We start from the raw sequence: 23,581 nt of genomic DNA, 5'->3' as shown, positions 1-23,581 counted from the left end.
TCTACATTTACATCTACAACGATGTAAATTGATTGTTTACAAGTCTGCAACCCCTCTCTAAGATGTTTGCTGTCAGATGTCATAAAGACATATTGATGATGTCTGTAAGTTGTTTATGATTTAGAATGTACTGTACGTAAAACAGGCTTTTCAAGACATTTATGAGATGTTTTTACACAGCAGCTCTTACCTATGCTATCTGGTTAACAGAATAACTGACTTGACTGACTAACCAACTTACTAACAAAAGCAAATTGACCAACAAATGAGCTAACTAACAAACTAACCGACTTACTACCTAAAAACGGACTGACTGACGAGCCATCTAACTGACCGCTCAACCAACTCTCCAGCTAACTAACTTACTGACTAAAATGGTGCCAAACTTATTTTATCACTTGGTTTATGTGTCCAGCGATGTCACTTAGTACTTTCTACTAGATAAACTAAATAGTTAAATACTCTGTTTAATAACTACCGAACTTAGATAATGCAGTGTAGTTTTGTTGTGACAAGTGATTACTTGAACGGAGCGATTTACTGTGCGCTTACAGCCAAGTGCCACATTTGAATGTCTTCAGAAAACATGTCGCCCCATAACTCTGCATGTTCATGATCATGTGGTGCGTGTCATACTTGTGCAAAATCTTTATGGACCTGTGTCTCCTCTGTGGCCTCTCAACCTCTGTCCTTCCATTACACTAATACAAGCTGCTTGGGATACGCCACATTCCAGTCTGTTGTGTTCATGATAACTAGTTAGCTGACTCTTATCTCACAGGCAGATCCTTTAAGGTATTCTGGAGAGGCAAGATATCCAGATCCACAACTGGAGTTCCTCAGGGATCAGTTCTGGCTCCCCTCCTCTTTTCTATATATACCACCTTCTTAAGGCACATGGGTTCTCACACCATTTTGAGTGACGCCGGGTTGTTCCAAATCGCTTGTTAAAAACCTTTACTCATGTGGTTCCCCTGTGGTGGAATGAACTGCCAGCCTAATTCCAGCATCCTACACAACTTAAAAAAAAAAAAACATACCTGTTCAACATTTATTTGACTTTCCAATAACTGTCTGTCTTGTGTCTTAAAAGAATATTGTTGTTCTTACTCCAGATTTAATCATCCTAGTAGCATGGCCTTGCATGTGAGCTAATGGTACTGTTAACATGTTTAGCATGTTCACAAAATGTTAAATGCTCTCCTACTCGTAAGTCGCTTTGGATAAAAGCGTCTGCCACATGAATGAATTTAAAATGTAACAAACCCTGTCCAAATCAAAATGTAATGCTTCAGTCAATGAGCAGGTTTTATGCACAATGTTGAAGTATTATGATGTTAGATTCACATTGCCACTATGCAATATATAACAACAAATGCATACATCTCTATTATAAGGTTTCCCTGAACTATTAGCACACTGGGTAATGAATGATGTCTTGAAACAGTTTCTCCACAGACTGTCTGAAATTCACAGCATGCATGCTATGGGGTGGGAAAGTGTGAGTCTGTTGTTGACTGTTCATAGTTTTGTGTTGACACTTCATCAGATCTGTATGCTAACTGTTACGTTGCCATATATGCCTATTCTACATACGTCACTCATTGCGTTTTGTAATCGGTGTTATTGACAGTGTCATTTTTTGGCATCCGTTTTTTGTGCCCAGTGGGATGGCCGTCTGTTGTTGTAGATGACTGGTGTTACATTTATATGAAGGGTTTCACGGCTCTTGTTTAATAGTGTACTTTAAGCCATGAGATCATGACCTGTATCAGTCAGTGGAGCCAATTCAGGGCTTTTCAGATAGGAGGGGTATTTGCTACATTGGTCCTGTACTGCCCCCTATGGACTCAAATAAATAAGGGGTCATTGAGGATCACCTGCCCAACAATTTTTGGCATTACATGAAGGTTTAATATTGATGTGAGAGTGCACACTAGATAGAGCTGCACTTTACAAATAGGTTTACAAAAACATTTATTTCTATGTCATGTTATTGAACACAAACGCTGACATTCTTCCAACGGTATAACATATACAGTAACACGATATACAGAAATAAAACATTACTTTTGTATAAATTCATATTTTTTGTATAATACCATTAGCATTGAGCCATCTTTGGACACTCATTCATTTTAAAAGCCCATTACATCTTTATTTAAGTTTATATAAATGTTAAAAACAATTACAGACATGTGCTTGAATTTAAAACACAAGCAACAAAGTCCATAAAAAGTAAAAAAATATAAAAAATGATGACCACATTAAAAACTGTAATATCAGAATAAACACTACAAGAACACAATTTGCTCCTTTAAAAACAACTAAAATGCAGGAAAATCGATAAAATAAAAAGATCTTTTTTGAACAGATATGAAAATATTTCTAGTTGATAATGCTTATATTTCTAGAATGATAACTAATGCATTTAAATGCATAACTGTGTGCATTTAAATTAATTTCGCTGTGTGAGCAAATGTAAACATTACAAAACAATGCAATGCATCTTCAGTGGATCAATGTAATGCTGATGTCTCCAAATGCTTCCATCTGATGTACACAAAGTTTCCGAGCACATATCAGCTCTGTGGATCACATACACTCTCTCATGAAGTATCACCTGACACAATAAGATAACTGTACATACACTGCAACCCGCTCGTGCCTTACCCAGAATTTTGTAGAACAGATGAGCTGCAGTGCTTCGCTCGGCCTCTCGGGGCAGCAGTGAGTGGAAGCAGACCTTCTCAAAGCGCTCGATGAAGCCCATGATCAGTCTATGATCAAAAAACAAAAAGATGTGCAAAGATCAGAAGGATGTCAACCCTTCACACAGATAATACAGGGAGTCATAGATCACACTGTATGTACCTAAGAAGGTCAGAGGTGTTGACATCTCTTATCTCAGGCTCAATGTCTCCATGTGGCAGTTCAATATGCTCCTCGAATATCACCTCCATTTTATCGGGAGCCTCCTCTATTGGGGACCTGCGAATGAAAACATAATATCCATTTAATTAAAATCTTTTGCACAGCTACAGTGCTGAATATCAACTTTATTAATATGCATCTTGAGTTTTCATGTTTCTTACCATTTGCTGGTGGGAGTGATGAGGTCACTCTGAGACCTGTCTCCTTTAGACACATCCAATTGCACGTCAGAACCAGCTGCACACGCACAACCATTTAGGCATTTATTCATCAATAATAGACCTATGTCTATAACATTCATAACGTTCAAGGTGATCAACTTATCATTACAAATCAGGAGTGACTTCACATTTTAATCTTATTAGTTTGTTAGGGGCTAAAGGAGTGTGTGGTTTTCACCTGAAAGCTCAGAAAGAACAAGTGCAGCTTCACCAGACTCTCTCACCACCTAAGCATCCACAAAACAGAGAGAGGAAAAGAAAGATTTAACAAAAAGCCCACATAAGCTTGTCCCAAACCAAATGACCCGAGTGCCTAGCATGTCTTTTCCATGCAATAAGAGTGAATGAGGACTGGAGTCTTGTAGACAAGTGATATATGATATGCCAAAATTTTATATGAAAAATATTGTCAATTTTAGCCTTGTCATCACATAAAACTAACATATGGCTTCAGGAAAGCTGAAATACAGTGCATGGGATGGACTAATAATGGTATTTATTTGTGATTAGTAGAGATTGGCACTATAATCACACCGGTCCCTATTCACCTTCATTGTATGTGAGAACAATGTGAAGATAGAAATAATGCATTGCTGTGGAGTAAACGCTTACAGAATTTAAATTGTTCTTTAAGTGATAACAGTGTAGATGACCTTGATAACCCGCAGAACCTATAAATCTAAACTCTGCCTCTGACGCCATCAGCCACGCAACATCTCTTAGAAGTGAAAGATGCATTTACCTCCCTACTAGACTCTCTAATCCACTCCATCCCTCTTTCTTTCTCTATTTCTGACAGCACGCTCTCGTCCTCTGCTCGCCGTTTCTTTGAGGGGCGGGGGTGGGCGGGCGCAACGCTGCAGCATTTCCATAGCGACTGGAGGTCAGGGTGAATGATCACTGCATTGCAAAGACCAGCGGCATGTCAATTGTAAGAATAGTCAGGTTTGCGAGGCTAGTAATGACATCTTTTGAACCTTTTGACGGTCCAGTGGTTCCATTACGAAGATCTGCTAAAGTGCTCAGTTTCACCCAGAGCAGTGGATGTGTTAGCTTCCGTGTTTTTGCTCATAAATATTTGATGTTGGAACATCAAAACTGCATGGTTTTGGATGTTGATGCTCAATAGTATAAAATTTGAATGATCTATAAATACGCTGTATATATAAAGCTTATTTGTAGATATGTTAGTTTGGTGTACAATCCCATTTATAAAAGGTGTTCAGCCACAGCCAAAGTGTGTTATGACGTACAGTTACACAGTGAGCTAAGTAGAACCGCTGCTGATGGCTTGCGGGAGGCAGGAATACTCAGAAGCACGTCAGACTATAATAAAAGAAATAGGTAGAGAGAAATAGATAGATAAAGAAATCCTCAATCCAGGAAAAAAAATACATTTTAGGTATGCAGTATTGTAATGTTTGTACAAAATCATGTTCTTTAGATAGTTTCTCAATATAAACAAAGTTTAAGAAAGCATTAATGCAGCATTTAGTACAAAGCAAAAGTCACAGAACCACAACTCTTTTGCACCAAGAATCGTTTTGTATTTACATCATGACCCTCTGAATCAAAGTCGAATCATGAGGTGCCTAAAAATTCCCTACTTCTTTGATCATTTACCAGAGAATGAGTTTCAATCAGAGGGTTGTTAATTTGTTGCCGCATTGCATCCTGGGAAATCTGTGTCTGTTGGTCGGCAAAGATCAGTTGGCGTTTGCGCCCTTGTCTCTTCGGAGGCACGTGTTCTGCCACTGAGCCGGTCTGAGAAATAGAGACAAAGTTAGAGAAACATTTAAGAGAGAGGTTATTAAAACAGTAGCACATAGTTGTGGATTAAACGCAATTATTGTGCTTGCACGCTTCAGAACACATATGGATTATGTAATACTAGTGGAGATTGGGCAAGGTAATGTGGCTACTGCTGTACACACACCTCATAGAAGCGCTCCATCTCTTGCTCTCCATCTTTCTCACTGGTTTCGGTGGTTGGCGGCAGGGTAATTGGGGGAGGGGTCATTTCCATGGGGACCCTGTCTATTGTGACCTCCATAGGATGCCCTGTCCCCTCATCTGCGATGCACTCAATGTTCTTCAATCTGCAAACAAAGAGAGCAAGCACGCAAACGTCAAACACAAACATTCATTTAAATCCATAAGGTGTGAATATTTTTTTGGAAACATAAGAAGCTAGTTCCTCAGGCTAAGATTGTGGCCTACATTAAACTGAACAGTCAAAGAGATTTTTTATTTTACATATATGGGTCAAGGACATTTGGAACAGCGACTACCATTGTGTGTATAATAAACTCATGCTGTTTTGAATCACAACCAAACAGAGAAATGTTTTCCTTTTATCAGTACCCCTGTTTGTGTAGGTAGCAAAAATCTGTCATATCTGACATAAATCTGTATATGAAATCCTCCTTAAAGAGACAGTTCATCCAAAAATGTTAATTCTTTGATCATTTGTTCATGTCATTCAAACCCTGTCGGACTTCCTTTCTTCTGATGAACACAAAATATGATATTTTGAAGAATGTTGCTAACTGAACAACATTGGCTCCCTTTGACTTCCGTTGTATGTACACAAAACCACTGACATTTCTCAAAATATTTTCTTTTTGTGTTCCACAGAAAAAAATCATATACAGATTTTGAACGACATGAGGGTCAATAAATGATGACAGAATTTGAATTACTGGGTGAACCATCCCTCGTTTCCCTCTCTGTAACTTACTGGTCTAAAGAGACCATAGCAGCCTCCATGTCTGAAGATTTGTCCATCTCTGTCGCCCTCTCTCTCTCCTTATCGTCCTCATCTAATAGAGCATACAGAAAAAAACAGTCTCTTATACTCATATCTTTATAAAAAATATGTTTATAGTCAACCAATAAAGTCAAGTGATTACGGTTACAAATATCTATTATACATTTCCCACATGGATGTTGGACTGAGCTGAAGTTACTCTTAGCTAAAGTAATTTAGTAGCTAAAACCATCAAAATATACTTAAGCAACACAGAATGCATAAAATGTTGAAACATTACAAACGTGTTGAAATCTGAGAGGCTTTCTGACAAAATCTGAGAGGCTTTCTGCCAAGTTATGTGGGCAAAGATTCTGTGTGGGCCTGCGTATAGCCAATAATGTTAAATCAGATCCATATCTGTTTATCTGTCCATTCATCCATCTATTTCGTTCTCACCCCCAAGATGAAACTGATCTTGTTGCTCCATTAGCATGTTGATCTCTTGAGCTGTGGCCTCGGGTAACTCTGCCCCACCAAACTAATATTATGAGAATAGTAGAAACATGAGGTGGAAAAACAGTGTGTGGTGTAAATACACAGAATAAAAACAATTAATGAGTAATCATCATCTCTGCTGGTCATCTGGTGCTGTCCGTGACTAAGCCTCATGTGGGTAGTTTGGATGTAAAACTCGACATTTTGTGGCGTCATGTATTTTGTGTATGCAAACGCTGTGCACACAGACTCAAATATAGATCTTATGTGTGGGTTGTATTGGTGGCACGGAGGAGTGATATGCGTATATGAGGGGTAAAAAGTCGCTGATGAGTTTACCTCAGCTGGAAGCACAGGCAACAGACATGCGTCTTTGATGGTGATCGATTCAGGATGGGCAATGAGGCCTTAGAAACAGAGAAAGACACAGAGAATGGGTGAGAATCATAAGGATACACGTTTAGACCCTGATGAGTTGCAATATTTCTCACCTTTAGGTGCTGTAATCTCTTTCCTGACCACCAGAGGAGATGAGGGCTCAGTAAATAGCCGAGTCTGTCAATAAACAATAAATTCAGTCAAGGTTCGGAAGCTAAGAAAGGGCAGAGATTGAGCTTGTGTAATGTGTTTGTGCTAAATTCCCTTTTGTATGCTGTTAAAGATAGGCTGAGCGGGTATGCAGGTATTTGCGAATTCAAAAAAACTGGAGTACAGATGCACAAAAGAAGATTTTTTTTAAGAATGCTGACAACCAAAGAACATTTGCCCCTATTGACATGAACCACTCAGATATTTCTCAAAATATCTTCTTTTGTGTTCCACAGAAGAACGAGACTTAAATTCAGGTTTTGAACATGAATAAATACATTTTATTTTGGGGTAAACATACCTTTAAATAGACATTTCTGCGCTCTTATTGGTGGCTGAAATAAACGTATTTTAAAAGTATCTAGAAATGTGTCCAAACATATCTCTATTATATTTTGGTTCCTATATATTTTGCTTCATTGTAAGTCTTTCGTCATGTTTTGTTACAAATCTGGTCACCTCTGAAAGCATGCAGGGAGCAGGCAGCTCGCAACCAACACCCATCACTCCAAAGAATGGCTCTAGAGCCCACTCGCTCTCCTCCAGCTGGAAAAGAGAGTTAGGGACATTCAGGACCAACCTAGAGGAAAACACACAATGCCAACAGGGTTTATTCAATGACAAATGACATCCGTAATGCTGTTAACAACTGTAACACGTAAATAACAATATGTAAATCGGTGTCAGGATAAGTTGTATTTGAGACACAACATGACAAAGTTGACTTTGAATCTGACCTTTCAGTCTCGGGCATGTCAATGCGAGAGTTTCTCTCTGAGCGAAGCAAATGCTCGATGGTCTGCTGAATCTCCTCTGCGAAGAAATGAGACAGAATATGCTTCATTTCATTCAATGTATTGCAAACACATTTTAGATGATGCAATGTAGCAATCATATATTACACAGTAAAATTTTTACTTTGGTTCAAAGGATTGAATTCTACACTTTTGCAGCATTTCATTTTTGACAGCACTTATAGTGCTGAATACTGGTTTTGATGAGAAAACATGATATTTCAGCATGATTTCCATCAACGGTCCAGATGGATTGGAAAGGAGGCTTTGAGATGTGAATAGCTTTTGATCTATTGATCTATATTCAAAGTAACTCTGATTAATTATAATTATCATATGAAATATCTCTACAACATTTCCATCCTTAAGCCAGTATGTGTCTTCATTTTTGTATGTACCTCCACATTTCTGATTTCCCTTCTCTGAGATCTCTGTGTCATTGTGATGAATGCTTTCAATCTCAGCTCCCATGAATTGTTCCCTGATTAGGGCTGTCTTATCTGTTCCTTACTGATCCCCATAGCTGCACTTAATATGTGACAATGTGTTTTCTAGTGAGACTACTGATGGAAGCTCTTACAACAGCATAAATCAGTTCCTGAGTGCAGTTATTCCAAATCTGAACCAGCGAGGCTGCCAAAAATCACTCTCCCACACAGCAAATGAAAACACAAGCTACTTCAACATGTATCTCAGATACAGACGGAAAATCAATACTAGATAATAATGGGTGCTGTTTGGCCATCTGCACTTCCCTCATCCGGTTGAATAGGGCAGAAAGATTCATTAAAGCCAGCTGAGAGCACTGATGACAATACTATTACACTGTTCAATGTTATTATGAGATGATTGTAAATCATTTGTGCATTATTGTAAGCATATTTGTCCTCCTGTACTATGTAAGCATTGTCTCGTGTACCGTACTTGCAAAACTGTATCTACAACTAACCTATGTTTGTCAATAATAGTATTTTTTCTGTTCTAGAGTTGTGTAATAGAGAATTACATTAGAAGAAACGTTGGTTGTGGTTCAATCCCAGGAAACACATTCACATTATATGTATATCTTAAATGTACCGTATAAGAGTTAGTTTGGATAAAAGTGTCTGCCAAATGCATAAATGTAAATGGACAACGCAGCTTTATGGATGCGAGTCAAAACTGTAAACAACCAAATATCGACATCTGACCTCAATATGGTGAAACATTTGGTAATGGAATTGCCTAAATCGATTCTCTTTGGTGTGTTTAGGGGATTTCGTGAAGGTATTAAGTGTACAGTGTATGCCTGATAATTGCTTCTGTTATGATGATGATCTGACCGAGCAGAAAAGCACATTGGCGATGGTAGACGATGACCACACCATACTGCAGTTGAGAGGAAAGATAAAGAGAGAAACGTGGTCGAGGAAGACTGGGGTGGACCGGAGGAACCTGGACCATCACATAATCCACAATGTCCTCACTAGAGATACACCAACAAAAACAACTCATTAACATTATAAATGACAAAACAATCAAATAAAAATCCCTCTCACATTACTTTGAGTTTGACCTTTATTATTACCATGTTCTCCTGATGTTGACCTTGAGATACTCTCTTCTGCTAATCCTGATGCCTTTAGTGGCAGCCAACCTAAAAAATAAACAAACAAACTTTAATAAACAAAATTATTTTCGGCAAAACAAAGTAAACAAAGTTATGAATAACCACAAATAAAATTTGTATTATTATTTATACCCTTCTTAACTGTGTTTTACTAAAGCACTTACCAAATTGTAGAGAAACAGCCAGTGTGGCGCTGAAGCACATTTGGATAATAAAACATTTTAGTTCAGCTGCACACCATCGATCAATATCTTATTTAAGATCGGATGGTTACACTTTACAAATTTCCAAAAAAAGAAGAGGTAATATTATAATATCGTGAAGTAATCGCTAGATCAAAAATATGCGCTGTCTTGTTGTTCAGTCAGATTTGAATTTCTGTGAGAATTGATTGACAGGTGACATGAAGGTGGGCGTGTTCCAAAACCTAGTCAGAAAGCAATCTAATGTCTCATTCTTTTAAACAACGAAAACGTGTTTCCTGTCTAATAATTCCTCCTACGAGATTATCTCATCAATTATTAACGACTTAATTTGATTTGTTTAAAATAAATGAATTCAGATTTTACGTTGATATATTTTTAATAAATGTTGCCTGAACAGGACCGAAATATTTCAAATGAGGTACTATTCACATTTTCCATTAGTCAGGCGTATCGCCCCGCCCATTTAGCGCAAACGTTCCGCGCTGACACGACACGAGCCAATCACCGCTCCGGAAAGTCCCGTGAGACTCGAAGGAGGCGGTTCCGCGTGACGTCTTTTAATTTTGTATGGGAAGTGCGTGAGTTCCACGCCACGCCTATGCGTGAAGAATTTTTTGAGTCCGATTTAAACAAATTGAAGTCTCTTGCGCGTTTTATCATTTAGTGGGACAAACAGCGGACATGGCTTATCAAAACCAGTACAGACCACCTCATTATAACAGCGCACCGCCGGATCAGAGCTTTCTATGGAACATATTTCAGAGGTAAGAGAAAACGCGATCACGATTCCGCATTTCAACGTCTGTCGATGATTTGACAAGCACGGCAAGAAAAAGCATGTTGTTGCAAGACACGTACAAGACGTGTGCGGGAACTTTCAGAGGGGTTTACAACTCGCAAAAGCAAAGCAAACGTTTCCCTGTGCGATCTCGAGCGCCTATAAAATTGTTTTGCTTTCCGGTGGACTATCCTCTTACTTTCATTTTCAACACACTATTTTGTTTCTTTTATGAACATTGCGATCGATCATTTAGAAATAACTTTGAAGCTACGTTAGTTGTTATCGTGAATATCAGTCTTATACCCCCCCTGTATGTTTTTTAAACCCGTTTAAATAACGGTTAACGTTAGTTCTGTTTAACTAGTTAGATCGTCACTATAGTAACGAATTATGCAATACTGCAGAGACTCCAGATTTCACACGGGACACGTCCTTGCTGAACGCAATATTTTGTTAATAATCGTCCAGACGCATATAGTACGTGGCTGTTACGTCGCGATGTTGTTTCAACGCCGAGCAACACGAGCGTTCAACGCGTTGCGGGTCAAGTTAAAAATAGTTCAACTTTTAAAAGCATGTTTCGATCCGTGCGTGCTGCTCTATTCGTTTTGACGCCGAAGACGCACCCCGAGCTCAAAACATGCTCCCAGAATACAAAACACGGATCAACGTGGTTGGTTAACGTAGGGATTGAATCCCCGTGCCTCTGAAATTCATGCTGAATGAATAATCTCAAGATCAAGGCGTGTTGTCCTTGGTCATATGACTCGGAATGTGTAGTGAGTCACGATTGTTTATCTATACATTAACCCGCTGCCATGAGTCACGTGTGCATTGTTTAAGCGTCTCCATGATAAACTGCAAAGACAATGTTTTATAAACCGTGTCACTTGTTTTATCCGGATATAATTATATATCTGACCTGTATGATTTACAGCAGTGTTATGATTATATAGGTCCCAACTCACCCGACTGCTGTAATGCAATACTGCACTGAGAACGAATAAACCTGCTGTGAGATCTTACATTTAGTGGAACCTTGGAAAATTCAAGTAACTCATCAGGGAAAGTGTGACTTGCTTCTGAAGGGAAAACAGTCTAGATGGTGATATCGTACTTTCTGTGAATGAAGGTCGTAGGCCGTCTATAAAAAAATGAATAATCCCAATACTTTTTGCAACCATCCCTTATAAACGAAGACTGATTGACGGTTACTTCTGAATGGCTTGTGTGAATAGGAGTCACAAGTTCAAACATTGACTGGTGGGCCGGGTCCCGCTCGACAAACAAGCCAACAAGACATTCCCTTCACAGTTTACTGTGGTTATGACCCAAACTGAACTCCCTTTCAAGGTTTTTTGTGTTGATATTATCGAGGCCTCTCTGAGACCAGCCGTTGCTGTTTTTCTAAGGTCTCCCCCATGGTTTTCTTTAAGCCTTGCGATACTAGGGATTTTGTTGGTGTGCTAAGACACGTAGAGTTATTGGAATGTTACTTACTTCCAATTCTTATTTCATAATACCGGTTCACAGGGTTTTGCTAAATCTCTTCCTTCTATAATCTGTTCACAAATTAGACCAAAGAATACTGTGTTGTTTCCACATGGAAAGGATGGAATTCTACACCGAATGGTTGTTATGGAAACATGGACTTTTTACGATTCATGGAACATGTGTAATGGAAAGGACACTCCCAATAGTAGAAATAGTCAAGGATCTCTTTGTGTGGCTGACTTTCCACTTCTTTGAAATCATTGCTGCAATGTTATTACTAAAGTGAATCATAAAAATATCAGCATGAGGCTGTGCCTTCATAACATCTGTGAACAGATGAATGAATAACTTATTTACATTCACAGGATAAAAAAAACAATGTATATGAACGACTGGTTTTTATTCAGTAAGTGTGGCTTTGAAGAAGGAAGCTTTTAAATAATCGTCCAATAGTTTCATACTATTACGCCTTTGTTGTAACCACATCCAGGTTTGTTGCTTGTTTGTAGAGTGTTTATTTTCTTACACATTTCAACCGCATACATAATTTACTTAATCTTTTTGTCATTCACTAAATATAGAGTTGAACATAAGTTATATTTATTTTGGCTAGCAACTCATCAATATGGTTTTTGTTTCCTCCAGGGTAGATAAAGACAGGAGTGGGGCAATATCAGACACAGAACTTCAACAGGCTTTATCGAATGGTATGTTTTTTTCTTTTATTCTAAGTAGTCTCATCATCACACATACGTACAGAGGTTGAATGGTATTCATTTAGCATATAATAAGATAAGGTGGAGGTTTTCCATAAACAATGTTACACTCTTTTTTTGTATCCACCTTTTTTCACATTTCGCGAAACTATGCCTTGCGTAGGGCTGAAGCTTAAGACTTCCCATTTGTTAGGCTTTACCAAGTTATGCTTTTAAATAGACGTTATAATACATTTGTCAATTAAAACAGCATATACAGCGTATATACTGGGATGATGACATTAAACTCCAGCCATCAGGCACATTTGAATATCGTCTTATGTATGTAGACGGCCAAGAGCTTTACATTTATTAAAACACTTTACGCAGCGTTAACATTAGACGAATTCTTTGCAATTTCCATCAACAGTTCACATTTCTAAAGCGGGGTGTCCAGTGTTCTTAAAAGGGGAGTCATAATCTAACGGGAAGATTTTGATACCCACACCAGATATACAGTAAATAAACCTGGTCACATCGCCTTGGATCTCTTACGCCTTGGATTGTAAAAAAACACATTATTTGAGAGATCTGGATGCTTCAGTGTGAGCGGTTCTGGTATGTCATGTAGCGACACAGCTGCTGTATTGTTTAACGTGGCTTTTATAGAGCTACAATGCTGACTTGGCCAAACTTAAACACTTAAATACATACATTACATATAAAATACTTAAAAAGTGTGTATTTCCTGCGTCATCCAATGTGAAAACGTAAGTTTGAATACAGCGCAACTGTAATATTAAACTTTATTTGATATTATAATAAATGATAATAATGTCACTTAGCCCTGGATGTATGCTATGTGTTAATAGTGATGTACTATGCAATAACAATAAAGTAAATAACGAAGTACACAATATGTTGTAAAGTTTTTGAGAGGGGCAGAATACAGTAGGCATAGTAGACATAATTTACTTTACGCTCTTGTGTCACGTGGTAACCCTCGTTCGTAAGGTGTTCTGAGCTTTCTGTGGCTGTTGTGACAGCCTTTTACCGTGAAAATTTTAAGATAATTTTTAACCATTAACAGAAATATCTTCTAACATAATAGCAAATTCAAAACGGATGTGCAGAGCATCAAACAGGAAGTCACTCTCGGTGATGGCGCCCTCCACGGAGACGTTAAGAAAAAGGTGTATGCAGGAACCAGGTTTCCTGACTGACAGGAACTAACAGAAACAGGCAAACAAAAATAGTTTCTGTAATATTCAATTGATTATATGAGCTTACGATCATTAACAAATAAACTACAAATTTGCATATTTAAAAACACTCTTTAACGGCTACACAGCCCTTTCATTTGTACTTCGTTTAAATAGTGACATTTTACATTTAAATGTATGCATTTGGCAGACGCTTGTATCCAAAGTGACTTACATTGCATTAGAATATGCGTTTGTTTCTAAGAATGTGCATTCCCTGGGATAGACTCATGACCTTGGCGTTGCTAACACTATGCTCTGAGCCACAGCAAAGCTAGTAAAAACACTTTAATGCATGTTTTCGGTTTATATTAAAGATGATCTGTATCGGTCTATAAATTTTTTTTCGGGTCATAGTTAATAAACAGACGATGATCAGGTCCGATATATCCTGTCAGTATCCTGTCAAGAGGATGGGAAGAGTTTATGAATTTGTGCTTTGTATATAGAAAATGTTAAGAAACATTATCGGCTATCTGTATCGGTTGAGAAATATAGTATCTCATCCGATCTCTGACCCACATAAAGTAGCTAAATGAAGTTCTCATTAAATAGGTGAGCCAAACAATTCTTCCGGGGAATCACAATGTCAATACAAAACACAGGCTAAGTCACCGCCACCATTCATTCTGAGTGCAACTCATAGACAGCTTACTTCAACAGCCAATGCTGCTTTATGAGCATAAGATGTGCCAAAGTGGGTCAGAGATGCTTCACACCTGGCAGAAACCGTTATCTGCCCAAAGCAGTGAGGTTTGTTTGGCGAGCGCCTTATTAAAGTGCAGAATTAGAAGAAAACTGTTGTCATTCTTGAGAACTGGCTGTGTTGGTTTAAGCTGAACGGTTCAGTGATCCTGCTGCCTGTTCCTGTCAGCGCTGCTGCAGGGCATTGATGCTTTATAGCACGCTGATACTGCGCTCCGTATTTGCCAGTGACGTCATGAAGCGTGTAACATTGTAGTAACCGTCTGATGTATTGCAGAAGTGTGCCACTTGTTTCATTGTTTTTTTTTATTATAAAAACAGACATGGCATGTCAGATGTTGTGTAGTGGATGATGATGTTCGGTGTGTCCTGCTATAAGATGGTTCAGTGGTCAGGTTAAGCCTGTCAGCTCTGCTAAAGTCTGTGTCTGAATGTCCCAGAATGCTCCTCAAGGACACAGCGCTCACGTCAGGTGTCTGATCCTATACATTAGTGCAATATGTGCCCAATGTCTACGTATGTCCAATAGTGACATTTGCTTGAGGTTATAAATACAGTTAAACGATGGATTTAAGATCACTATGATGAGAAAAATGTCATTCTTGAGCCCATTCTGGCTTATGTGGAAATCATAATACATTTATGGCTTTTGTGCAGATCATTTCTACATAGCCAAATGTTACCCATCTTTCTTAATCAAACTGTTGTTTTGGGGGCTTCTGGGTTTATTTGCTGTATAAGTGCTCAACTCTGTCGTTTAGCTGGTTCAACGTATTTATGCACTCTTGATTTTCTCAGAAAGTGCTCCAGGCGTTTGCTGTAGTAATGTTGTTCACAGATTTATATCACAGGTCATTTTTCAAGGGCCGGTGCTGTAGGGCCTGTGAAACACTGGCAGTGGGGAGCTATGATTTACCATGTCATAACCGTTCAGTTTAAAGAGTATTCTGCCCACCAACTCTATCCGCCTTCTATATATAATGTATTAATATGGTCTCGACATGCACATTTTCTGTTGGTTCAAATGAATTCAGAGTACAAATTTGGTCTGGTGTATTCAGAGTTAACCAGTCGTTTTAGCGTCAATCAATAACAAAGCGTCTCTGCCATTTTTCGAGCAGAATTAACATGAAAAGTCAGCAGATTACGTATCTACTTGCTTACGAGGAAAAACAACTTTGAGAAAGAACTTTATGTGAGCAAAACCTATGAGGGGGAAGATGTACATACGACAGGATAACTAAAAGTGGTTCAAGTTCATGTTATGTGGCTCTTAAATAAACAATTTGGCGCCTGGTTTTTCCTCCATAGGAGCCAATTGCTCCATAATTTATTTTTTGTCTGGAGCCCTGTTCCTAATAAAGTTAATTTAAAGTTAACTTTCTCAAAGGTATTACTTGTATTTGTTGCTTGGCCAGTGTTAATTTTGGACATAAAATACACTTTTCTATCCTTGTAAATATTGAATTTGTTAAATGTGTTGTTGATAATTTAAAAAAACAAAAAATCTATACGTTTGAAGTCTTGTTAACACATGCAGTGTTGATATGTGTTAGACCGCTGGGTTCTTGTCTAGAGTCAGTTGAATGTTGTTGTTTTTCCATGATTTCTCTCGAAGTGGGCAGTGCTGTGACTAGAGCCACTGTGGCGCACATAGGGGCATCTTTGTACCCTCTCTCTCTCTCTCTCTCTCTCTCTCTCTCTCTGAGATGGGTCAACACTTTTTGCAATCATCTACCTAATGTAATCAGTGTGACCTTGGTGACAGAGGAAAACCATTACAACGTTTATTCTGTTCAGTTTTGTGTTTCCAATTCACATCTGCCCAAAACCACAGAAGAATCTTGTTTCTTACTCTTTAGAAAATGGTTAATCACCATTGCAAGTCTTTTCTGTCTCTCCCTCTTCGTGCAGCTTCGTGTGTATGTGAAAGAGATGAGGCCATGACTCAGCTTAGCCAGAAAGAATGGCTTTATTTAACAGCTCTACGTTATTGTGCCTTTTGGTTTTGTGACCCTCGGCACGCCCACTGTGCTCCGTAGCTTTGCTAAGATAAGCACACTGAGACAAATTATATAATGTGTTTTGAAGAAATAGAGGCTTTACTGTACTTGGAAGTACTATAATATATGTTCCTCAAGGTCAGCAAAGGCGAACATTGAAGCTTACTAAAACGTCTCAGTTCACAGAGTAAAGTTATTTACAAAACAACTGAGCAAGTGTCATAATGGCGCTCCTAGTGATGTCATCTCGGCAGGCATTTAAACGCAACTGTAAACATAAACACAATAGAATACCTCATAAGGAAGACAAAGAGCAGAAATTAAAATCTATTTAAAAATTAAAACTAGATCTGTTTAGTCGATAAATTGATGTCTTTGATAGTAGTCTGCATATTTCATTATATAATATAATAATGGATCACAATGTAACCCTCAATTTCCGAGACCTATCTTTATTCATGCAGACGAGAATAAAATAATATGAACCAAAAATAACATCATAATCCTACAGTACATTTTTAACAGAATATTCTGTTTTATTTCATATGACAAAAGTCAAGTGAGTTGCGAACAATTTGTTCATGTGGTCTTATAACATGGAACATGACGTGAATTCATTCACCAAATGTAATCTGTGCCATTTCATTTCCAGGCACATGGACACCTTTCAACCCTGTGACCGTCAGATCAATTATATGTGAGTATTAATGCCATCTTGTGTTCATGCACACCGTCATTCACAATCTCTCTCTTGTTTACACTCTCAATGCTGTTTGTTTGTTTGTGCGTCCATGGACACCTTGAATGTTTCCTATTAAGACTCTTGGTTAAGAAACACTCAGTTGTTTCAGCTCAAACTCGAAGCATGAAGCTGTCAGCTGAGTGACGAATGGCTAAACATATGGCAGGAATTTGTCTAAAGCAGCAGAAAGAGAGAGAGGTTTTTTGTGGAAGGTTGCCAGGAATAAATGTGTGTTACAAAGTTCCATAAAAGGGAAGTAGGAGGCGGGAACCGGCGAACGTGAAATACTTTTAATTAAAAAGACAAACAATTAAACACAACATAAAGTCCAGTCCTCTCTCACTGACGGTCCGGTCGCTCGTCCTCTTATGCTCCCAATCTCCTCTGTGATACGAGACAGGTGCGCGTACAGCTGACACTCGTAATCACTCACTCCTCGGGGGTGGGGGGTCGCCCAGCCTCGGCGGACTATCCCCTGGGGTATGCACAGATGAGACTAGAGTAAGGAGACGGGAGCACTCCAAGCGATGGCCCTGAGAGCTAGACCTCGCGCCCCCTGGTGGCCTGGTGGCTCGTCTGGTAGGGAGACAGAAGCGGCCCCCCGTCCCCTTGTCCTCCCCCTGGGGCAGACGGACTCCGGCCACTGGCAGGCAGTGGCCGCTCTTGGCTCTTCCGCCCCCCACTAGTCCTTTCTTGGGCTGAGAAGAAAGGCTTTGGCGGACAGTAGCGACCCACCCCCTCTGTGATACGAGACAGGTGCACGTACAGCTGACGCTCGTAATCACTCACGCCCCGGCCACGAATCTCGGCTCTCGTCCCGCCTACTTCACTACAGTGTGTCTATTGATTTTTAACTCCAGAAAATTAACTTTCATCTGAGGTAAAGAGGACACACTCTGAAACACTATATGAAGTACATTTATGTCTTTTTTCTGTCTGTCATGGGGATTCTTTCTCAGTTTGGTCTTTTACAGTCTCAGTTGAATGACTTAGTCACAAGGCAGTCTAACAGAATTGTTGCTAATCTGTATATTTATTACAAAACACTTCATCTTTGCTAATTCAAACCAACATGTTTCGAAGGCATCCTGTGAAACAGAGAAAATGATCAGGATAGGAAATGACCTCACCAGTTACATTATACAATAAATTCAAGCACACAAACTGTATACATGCTAACAAAACCTTTTTTTTGTGTATGAAAAGTGACATAACGTATGGTAAAACTTAACATAATTCTCTCTTCAGCTATGTTTGATCGAGAAAACAAAGGAGGGGTTAACTTCAACGAGTTTGCCGGCGTTTGGAAGTACATCACAGACTGGCAAAATATCTTCCGTACCTACGACAGGGATAACTCAGGGTTTATCGACAAGAACGAACTCAAACAGGCTCTTACTGGCTTTGGTAAGTAGTAATGCTTCTTATTGACGTCTGTAAATGAAACCGCATCAGCGCCAGTGATCCAGCAGAATGTGTGCCGAGGAGCTACAAATGGTCCTTTCCTATTCCTGTCTCTCATCCAGTCTCATTTTCTGTCTCTCTTTACTAGAAACAAATATATCTAATCTAATAAAGTTAAAAAAGGCCAATAAATGAAAGGTGCACAGATGCACATAAAAATTAAGCACAGAGACACTTTTTAAAATGAAAATTATTAGTAACAAAAAGATTGTTCCACCCCCTTTTTACAAGAAACAACATACATTCTTTAACATCTCAGTTTCCACTGAGAGAAGAATAATTTGGGTTTGGAACAACATAAGGATACCATATTTATTTTCATTGATGTAATGTTACTTTTGAGAAAAATGCTAAATTATTTTCTCTTCACTCAGGTTATCGTCTATCAGATCAGTTCTACAATACACTCATAGAGAAATTTGACCGTCAGAAGAGGACCCAAGTGGCATTTGATGACTTTATTCAGTGCTGTATTGTTTTACAGGTAATGATAGAGTTTTTTTAGACAACAATGAACATAATGTTTTTCTTTAGGGGCCACTTGGCAAAATAAAAATTTTTCAAGCTCTTGATGAGATATGATAATATCTAGAAATGTTTGATATATTGTGATATTTTACTCATTTGTTCCTCTTAAATATACTAAAATGATCAAGTGTGCCTGGAATGAATCAAAGTGATAGACCATGTTTGACCATTTCATAGATTTCTAAAATCTTTGTGACGACAAATACATATCATAAAGTATTATGAGGCTATATGAAGTATTAATATTTCTAAAAATAGTTAGGTCCTAATTTATAAACATATGATTTCTGTTTTTGGTTTAACAGAGGTTAACTGATGTGTTCCGACGATATGACACAGACCAGGACGGCTGGATCCAGGTGTCATATGAACAGTATCTCTCAATGGTCTTCAATGTGGTATAGCATAACACAAGCATGTCTGCACTCTCCTGTGCCAAACACCAAATGTCCTCCCCTGCAGTCTTCCAGCAGACGACTCAACACTACCCTCTAGAGGAGGGTGCGGGGATGGAACCTTTATGACTCTTAATTCTGTCTGTCTGTTCGTCTGTTAGTAGTAATATCATATTTCTTTATTATGTTAACCATATTATTATTGTAAGAGTCTACAGAATATCACTCGCTCTTCTGTGTTTAAAGAATGTCGAGATTGTGAAAATCATATTAAGACCAGTTGCATGCTTTCTTGTAAACCTCCTTAATGTCAAAGCATGAACTAATGTTTCTTTTTTGGCTGAATTTAATTCATGTTTACAAAGACGTACTGTGAGAACAGGTTGTTTCGTCATTATAAGATCCTTTTTTGGATTGACTGTCAGCTCTTCCATATATTTGTAAAGAATTATATTTTTAATCCGCACAGTAATGTAACAAATTCAACGTTTTATTTTAGGAAAGGAGGTACATATGTTTTGTATGGCTTTTTCATGCATGATGCCTTACAACTTTAAAAATAACTAAGGTGAGCTGTTTTATTAAAAACTGAAAAATATACATGAACATGTTTGTACTGGATCTTTAGTATTATACATTACCTCATTTTCATAAAGGTTGTTGATAATTAACATGATGGATAGGGTTATAATGATAGTATTAAAGGTACACCCATGCTAAATTAAAATAATAACACTAAAATAAAATAAGGTTGATCATGTACAAAATACTTTTATTTCATAGCTCAACTCTGCCCCCTCGTGTAAAGATGCATTGTACAAAGCAATGAGAAAAGGCCAAGGACATGGTTTTGAGTCCATGATGCAGCTATTATTTTTGTTGTAGATATGAAGTGTGTTAAAACTTAAAGCACATGGTAAGATCAAAAGAAAAAATTATAGAAAGCAATTTTCTTTAATGTAGAAATATTATTTTGGCAAATACCGCTTTGAGGAAACTATATGGTTAAAAGAGTAAAACAGAATCTATGATATAGCAATAACTTCAATACATCAAAAAATAAAACTTAGTTAAACAAGCTGAAGTAACAATAATGTGTATTACATATGAGCTGAGTAAATCAAGTGAACATTGTCTTCTCCGTATAGTCCCACATTTTCCATTTGAAAGCTTATTTTCAGTTCCTCTAATTTCTGAACTCTTTCCTGTTTTCCAGTTTCTTTCACTTTCTCAATCATGAAGTCCAGATGTATGAAACAGGACATGCTGGTAGATCTTAATGCAGTTTCCATTAATTTCTCTAAACACTGATAACACTCTTCCACAAGCCTTATCTTCTCTCTCTCAATCTGCTTCATCTCATTCTGTAGTCTGCACATCAAACTCTGACGTTCTCCCAGGGTGTTTTCAAATCTCTTTTTCAAATCCTTGTCTGTTTTTGTAACTTTTCTTGTCTTAATCTCATATAGTTTGTCATCTTTTACATGTTTTGTGTAATGACACTTTCCAGTGCAGACTGTGCACTTTCCCTCTTTCGACATCGCACTACACCAAGCGAGATCTTTGACCCACCAGCATCCTGGATAGTGGCAGTTCTCTTTACACTCTGTGCAGCGGGTCGCATGTTTGACACTATCTTCACCAAATCTTTGTACGGTTCGTCAACCTCATATTGAAAGTTCTTCTGTTTTTGATCTTTTTCATATTCTTTCGCAGCTACTTCTGTTTGCTCAAGCTCTGTTTGTCGGAGTTCTGCCAGCTTGATTCGATCCTTTAAATTATTGACACAAGCATCCAGTTGCTTTCGGGCTCTCAACACACCTTCAGTCATATCTAAACTTTTGGGGTGTAGCCCATTCAGATAATCAAAAAACTTTCTGAAGTTTTCAATTCCATTATCCCATGATGATTTATAACTCTCTCTGTCTTCCTCATCATAACATTCACTCTGACAGTTGTCAAATTTAAAATAAACAGGTTTACCATCTTTATCTTTTGCACATGGAATGTTTGATTCTTTTATGAATTTAAGGACTCTTTTGGGGACTGTTTTATGGGAGTTTGTTAATAGTATAAGAATATTTTTTTCTACATCCCTGCCAAACAATGACATAATTCCATCCAGAATATACCGTTGTCTGTCATGGAGGCGATTTTCTGTTACCTTCAGCACAAGACATATAGCATCAATTTCATGGATCCCGTCCTCACATCTGAACAACTCCTGCAAAGTTTCACCAATGAGTTTGTCTTTTTCATTGCCCTTTGTGTCCCCAAATCCAGGTGTGTCAATAAGGGTGAGAGAGAATGGACAGTCCTGTGCAAAAACCTCAAAAACTGTTACAGCTGTTGTTTTTGACTCAGCGTCGTCTGATATCTCGTCTATCTCCAGCCAAATCCTGTGTTCCCATTTGACACCCATGATGTAGTTGATCATTGCATTGATAAGAGTGGTCTTTCCTGTTCCTGTTTCTCCAACCATCAAGATGAACTTTTGAGGTTTTATATCATGTTTTTCTCCGATCTTCGCTTTTCTTAGTAATACACTCTGATTAACCTTTGTTGTGTTAAGTACATATCTTGTTGTGGGTCCATGTATTGATTTACTGTCTATAAGAAATGTACTTAATTTACCTGCATAAAAAACTCTTTATATTTATTGGGTTTAAATAGCAGTATATATTTAAATACTCATACTGTTTTGTCTGAAAATGCAATTACTTTTGCACAGATACACACATACAAGGTTTATGGTTAATCCCAGACTAAAATGTATGTTTAGGTCTTAAATTGACATTAATGAAAGGTTTTTTAAAAACCATTATGTTAACACAAAAACATTAACATCATATTATCTTTCAAAAAAATCCGCTTTTAAACCTTCCGCCCTAACTTTTATATTTACTTTGTTTTATGTTTAATGCAGGCTATTGACAAATTGCATTATTTCCTTGTTTGTAAATGTTTAAACATAAAACCATAATGCAAGTCATAAAAGTACAATGATTCAAATATCATGTACTTAAATCATAACTCTTAGTACAAAATAATGTTACAAAACAGACTAAGATTAAAAAAATATGCTTATCTATTATGCATGGTTAAAGTATTATTTATCACTAATATTATTATTTAAAATATTGAAATAATATCATGTTAAAGGAGGACCAATGACAATGAAATTGCCTTACCTTCAAGAGAATGGTTGCAAATTAGTTTGGTCCAGAATAAATTATGAAAAACGATTATATGGTTACTTTATGCTCAATTATGTTTAAACGAACATCAACTGTGCATAAGAGATTACAATTCAAATTTGCAAGGTCCCAGTTTATTGACATGCGTCTCCAACTATCCAAACTTAGACAAGATCAGGAAGTGTGGGCTAACAAACTGAACACACCCAGACCAGGTGATTTACAGGAAAACTTTGCAAGCCCTTAGGCAGGTGGTAACTCGTTTTTTTTCATGTGATTATCGTCATCATTTTTTTAATCAATGCTTGTGACAAATGTCTGGGTTGCTGTTTCAAATTATTATGATTATTGTTGCATTGAGTGCAGACAGAGAGAGAGTTCTCGCAATACACTTTTCAAAGCAACGTGAAGAAGCATCGCCTCTGAATGATGCGGGGAAGGGGTTATATATATATAGATATATTTCTAATTTAAAGGATTTTGCCACTCAATAGTCTACAACAGGGGTCCACAGACTACGTCCCACGGGCCGAATGTGGCCCACCCACAGATTTGGACCGGCCCTCTAAAGTGAGTTCACGGTTTCACGTCGTAACTTTGAATGTAAATATTACATGGGAAAAAATGACATTCGGTAAAATCTAGAATGAGCGGTCAAAATGATATGTGATAGATTTCCAGAACTTCTAGAGTTAAAATTCATGGTAACCAAGAAA

General features: G+C 37.9%; 3 protein-coding genes across 4 annotated transcripts; 1 reads left to right on the top strand and 2 right to left on the bottom strand.

The window, feature by feature from the left end:
* Positions 1 to 1,961: 1,961 nt before the first annotated feature.
* On the bottom strand, positions 1,962 to 10,207 carry rec8b (REC8 meiotic recombination protein b). The gene is made up of 18 exons (XM_079488235.1): positions 9,558 to 10,207; positions 9,352 to 9,420; positions 9,107 to 9,249; positions 7,728 to 7,803; positions 7,450 to 7,570; positions 6,894 to 6,957; positions 6,742 to 6,809; positions 6,364 to 6,445; positions 5,896 to 5,977; positions 5,092 to 5,254; positions 4,779 to 4,919; positions 4,409 to 4,481; positions 3,898 to 4,055; positions 3,334 to 3,382; positions 3,096 to 3,171; positions 2,875 to 2,991; positions 2,674 to 2,780; positions 1,962 to 2,588 (listed from the first exon to the last, which is right to left on the bottom strand). The coding sequence occupies exons 1-18, from the start codon at positions 9,611 to 9,613 to the stop codon at positions 2,512 to 2,514; spliced, it is 1,722 nt and encodes a 573-aa protein (XP_079344361.1). The 5' UTR covers positions 9,614 to 10,207; the 3' UTR covers positions 1,962 to 2,511.
* pdcd6 (programmed cell death 6) lies at positions 10,194 to 20,274 on the top strand. Its single transcript, XM_079488238.1, has 6 exons — positions 10,194 to 10,363; positions 12,520 to 12,581; positions 17,192 to 17,236; positions 18,530 to 18,688; positions 19,120 to 19,229; positions 19,579 to 20,274. Exons 1-6 carry the CDS (start codon positions 10,281 to 10,283, stop codon positions 19,675 to 19,677), a joined length of 558 nt encoding a protein of 185 aa, XP_079344364.1. The 5' UTR covers positions 10,194 to 10,280; the 3' UTR covers positions 19,678 to 20,274.
* Positions 20,139 to 23,041, bottom strand: LOC306912246 (uncharacterized protein). 2 transcript variants are annotated; one of them, XM_079488236.1, is made up of 2 exons: positions 22,837 to 23,041; positions 20,139 to 22,302 (listed from the first exon to the last, which is right to left on the bottom strand). In XM_079488236.1, exon 2 carries the CDS (start codon positions 22,148 to 22,150, stop codon positions 21,149 to 21,151), a length of 1,002 nt encoding a protein of 333 aa, XP_079344362.1. In that variant the 5' UTR covers positions 22,151 to 22,302; positions 22,837 to 23,041; the 3' UTR covers positions 20,139 to 21,148. The 2 variants fall into 2 exon arrangements, with proteins under 2 accessions (XP_079344362.1, XP_079344363.1); XM_079488237.1 differs by having other exon boundaries at positions 20,416 to 22,302; positions 22,860 to 23,041.
* Positions 23,042 to 23,581: the final 540 nt, after the last annotated feature.

This window comes from Barbatula barbatula, assembly GCF_947034865.1.
Source record: "Barbatula barbatula genome assembly, chromosome: 23".
Lineage (NCBI taxonomy): Eukaryota > Metazoa > Chordata > Actinopteri > Cypriniformes > Nemacheilidae > Barbatula > Barbatula barbatula.
Note: the sequence above shows the minus strand (reverse complement) of the source record. Positions and strands in the feature narration are given on the sequence as shown.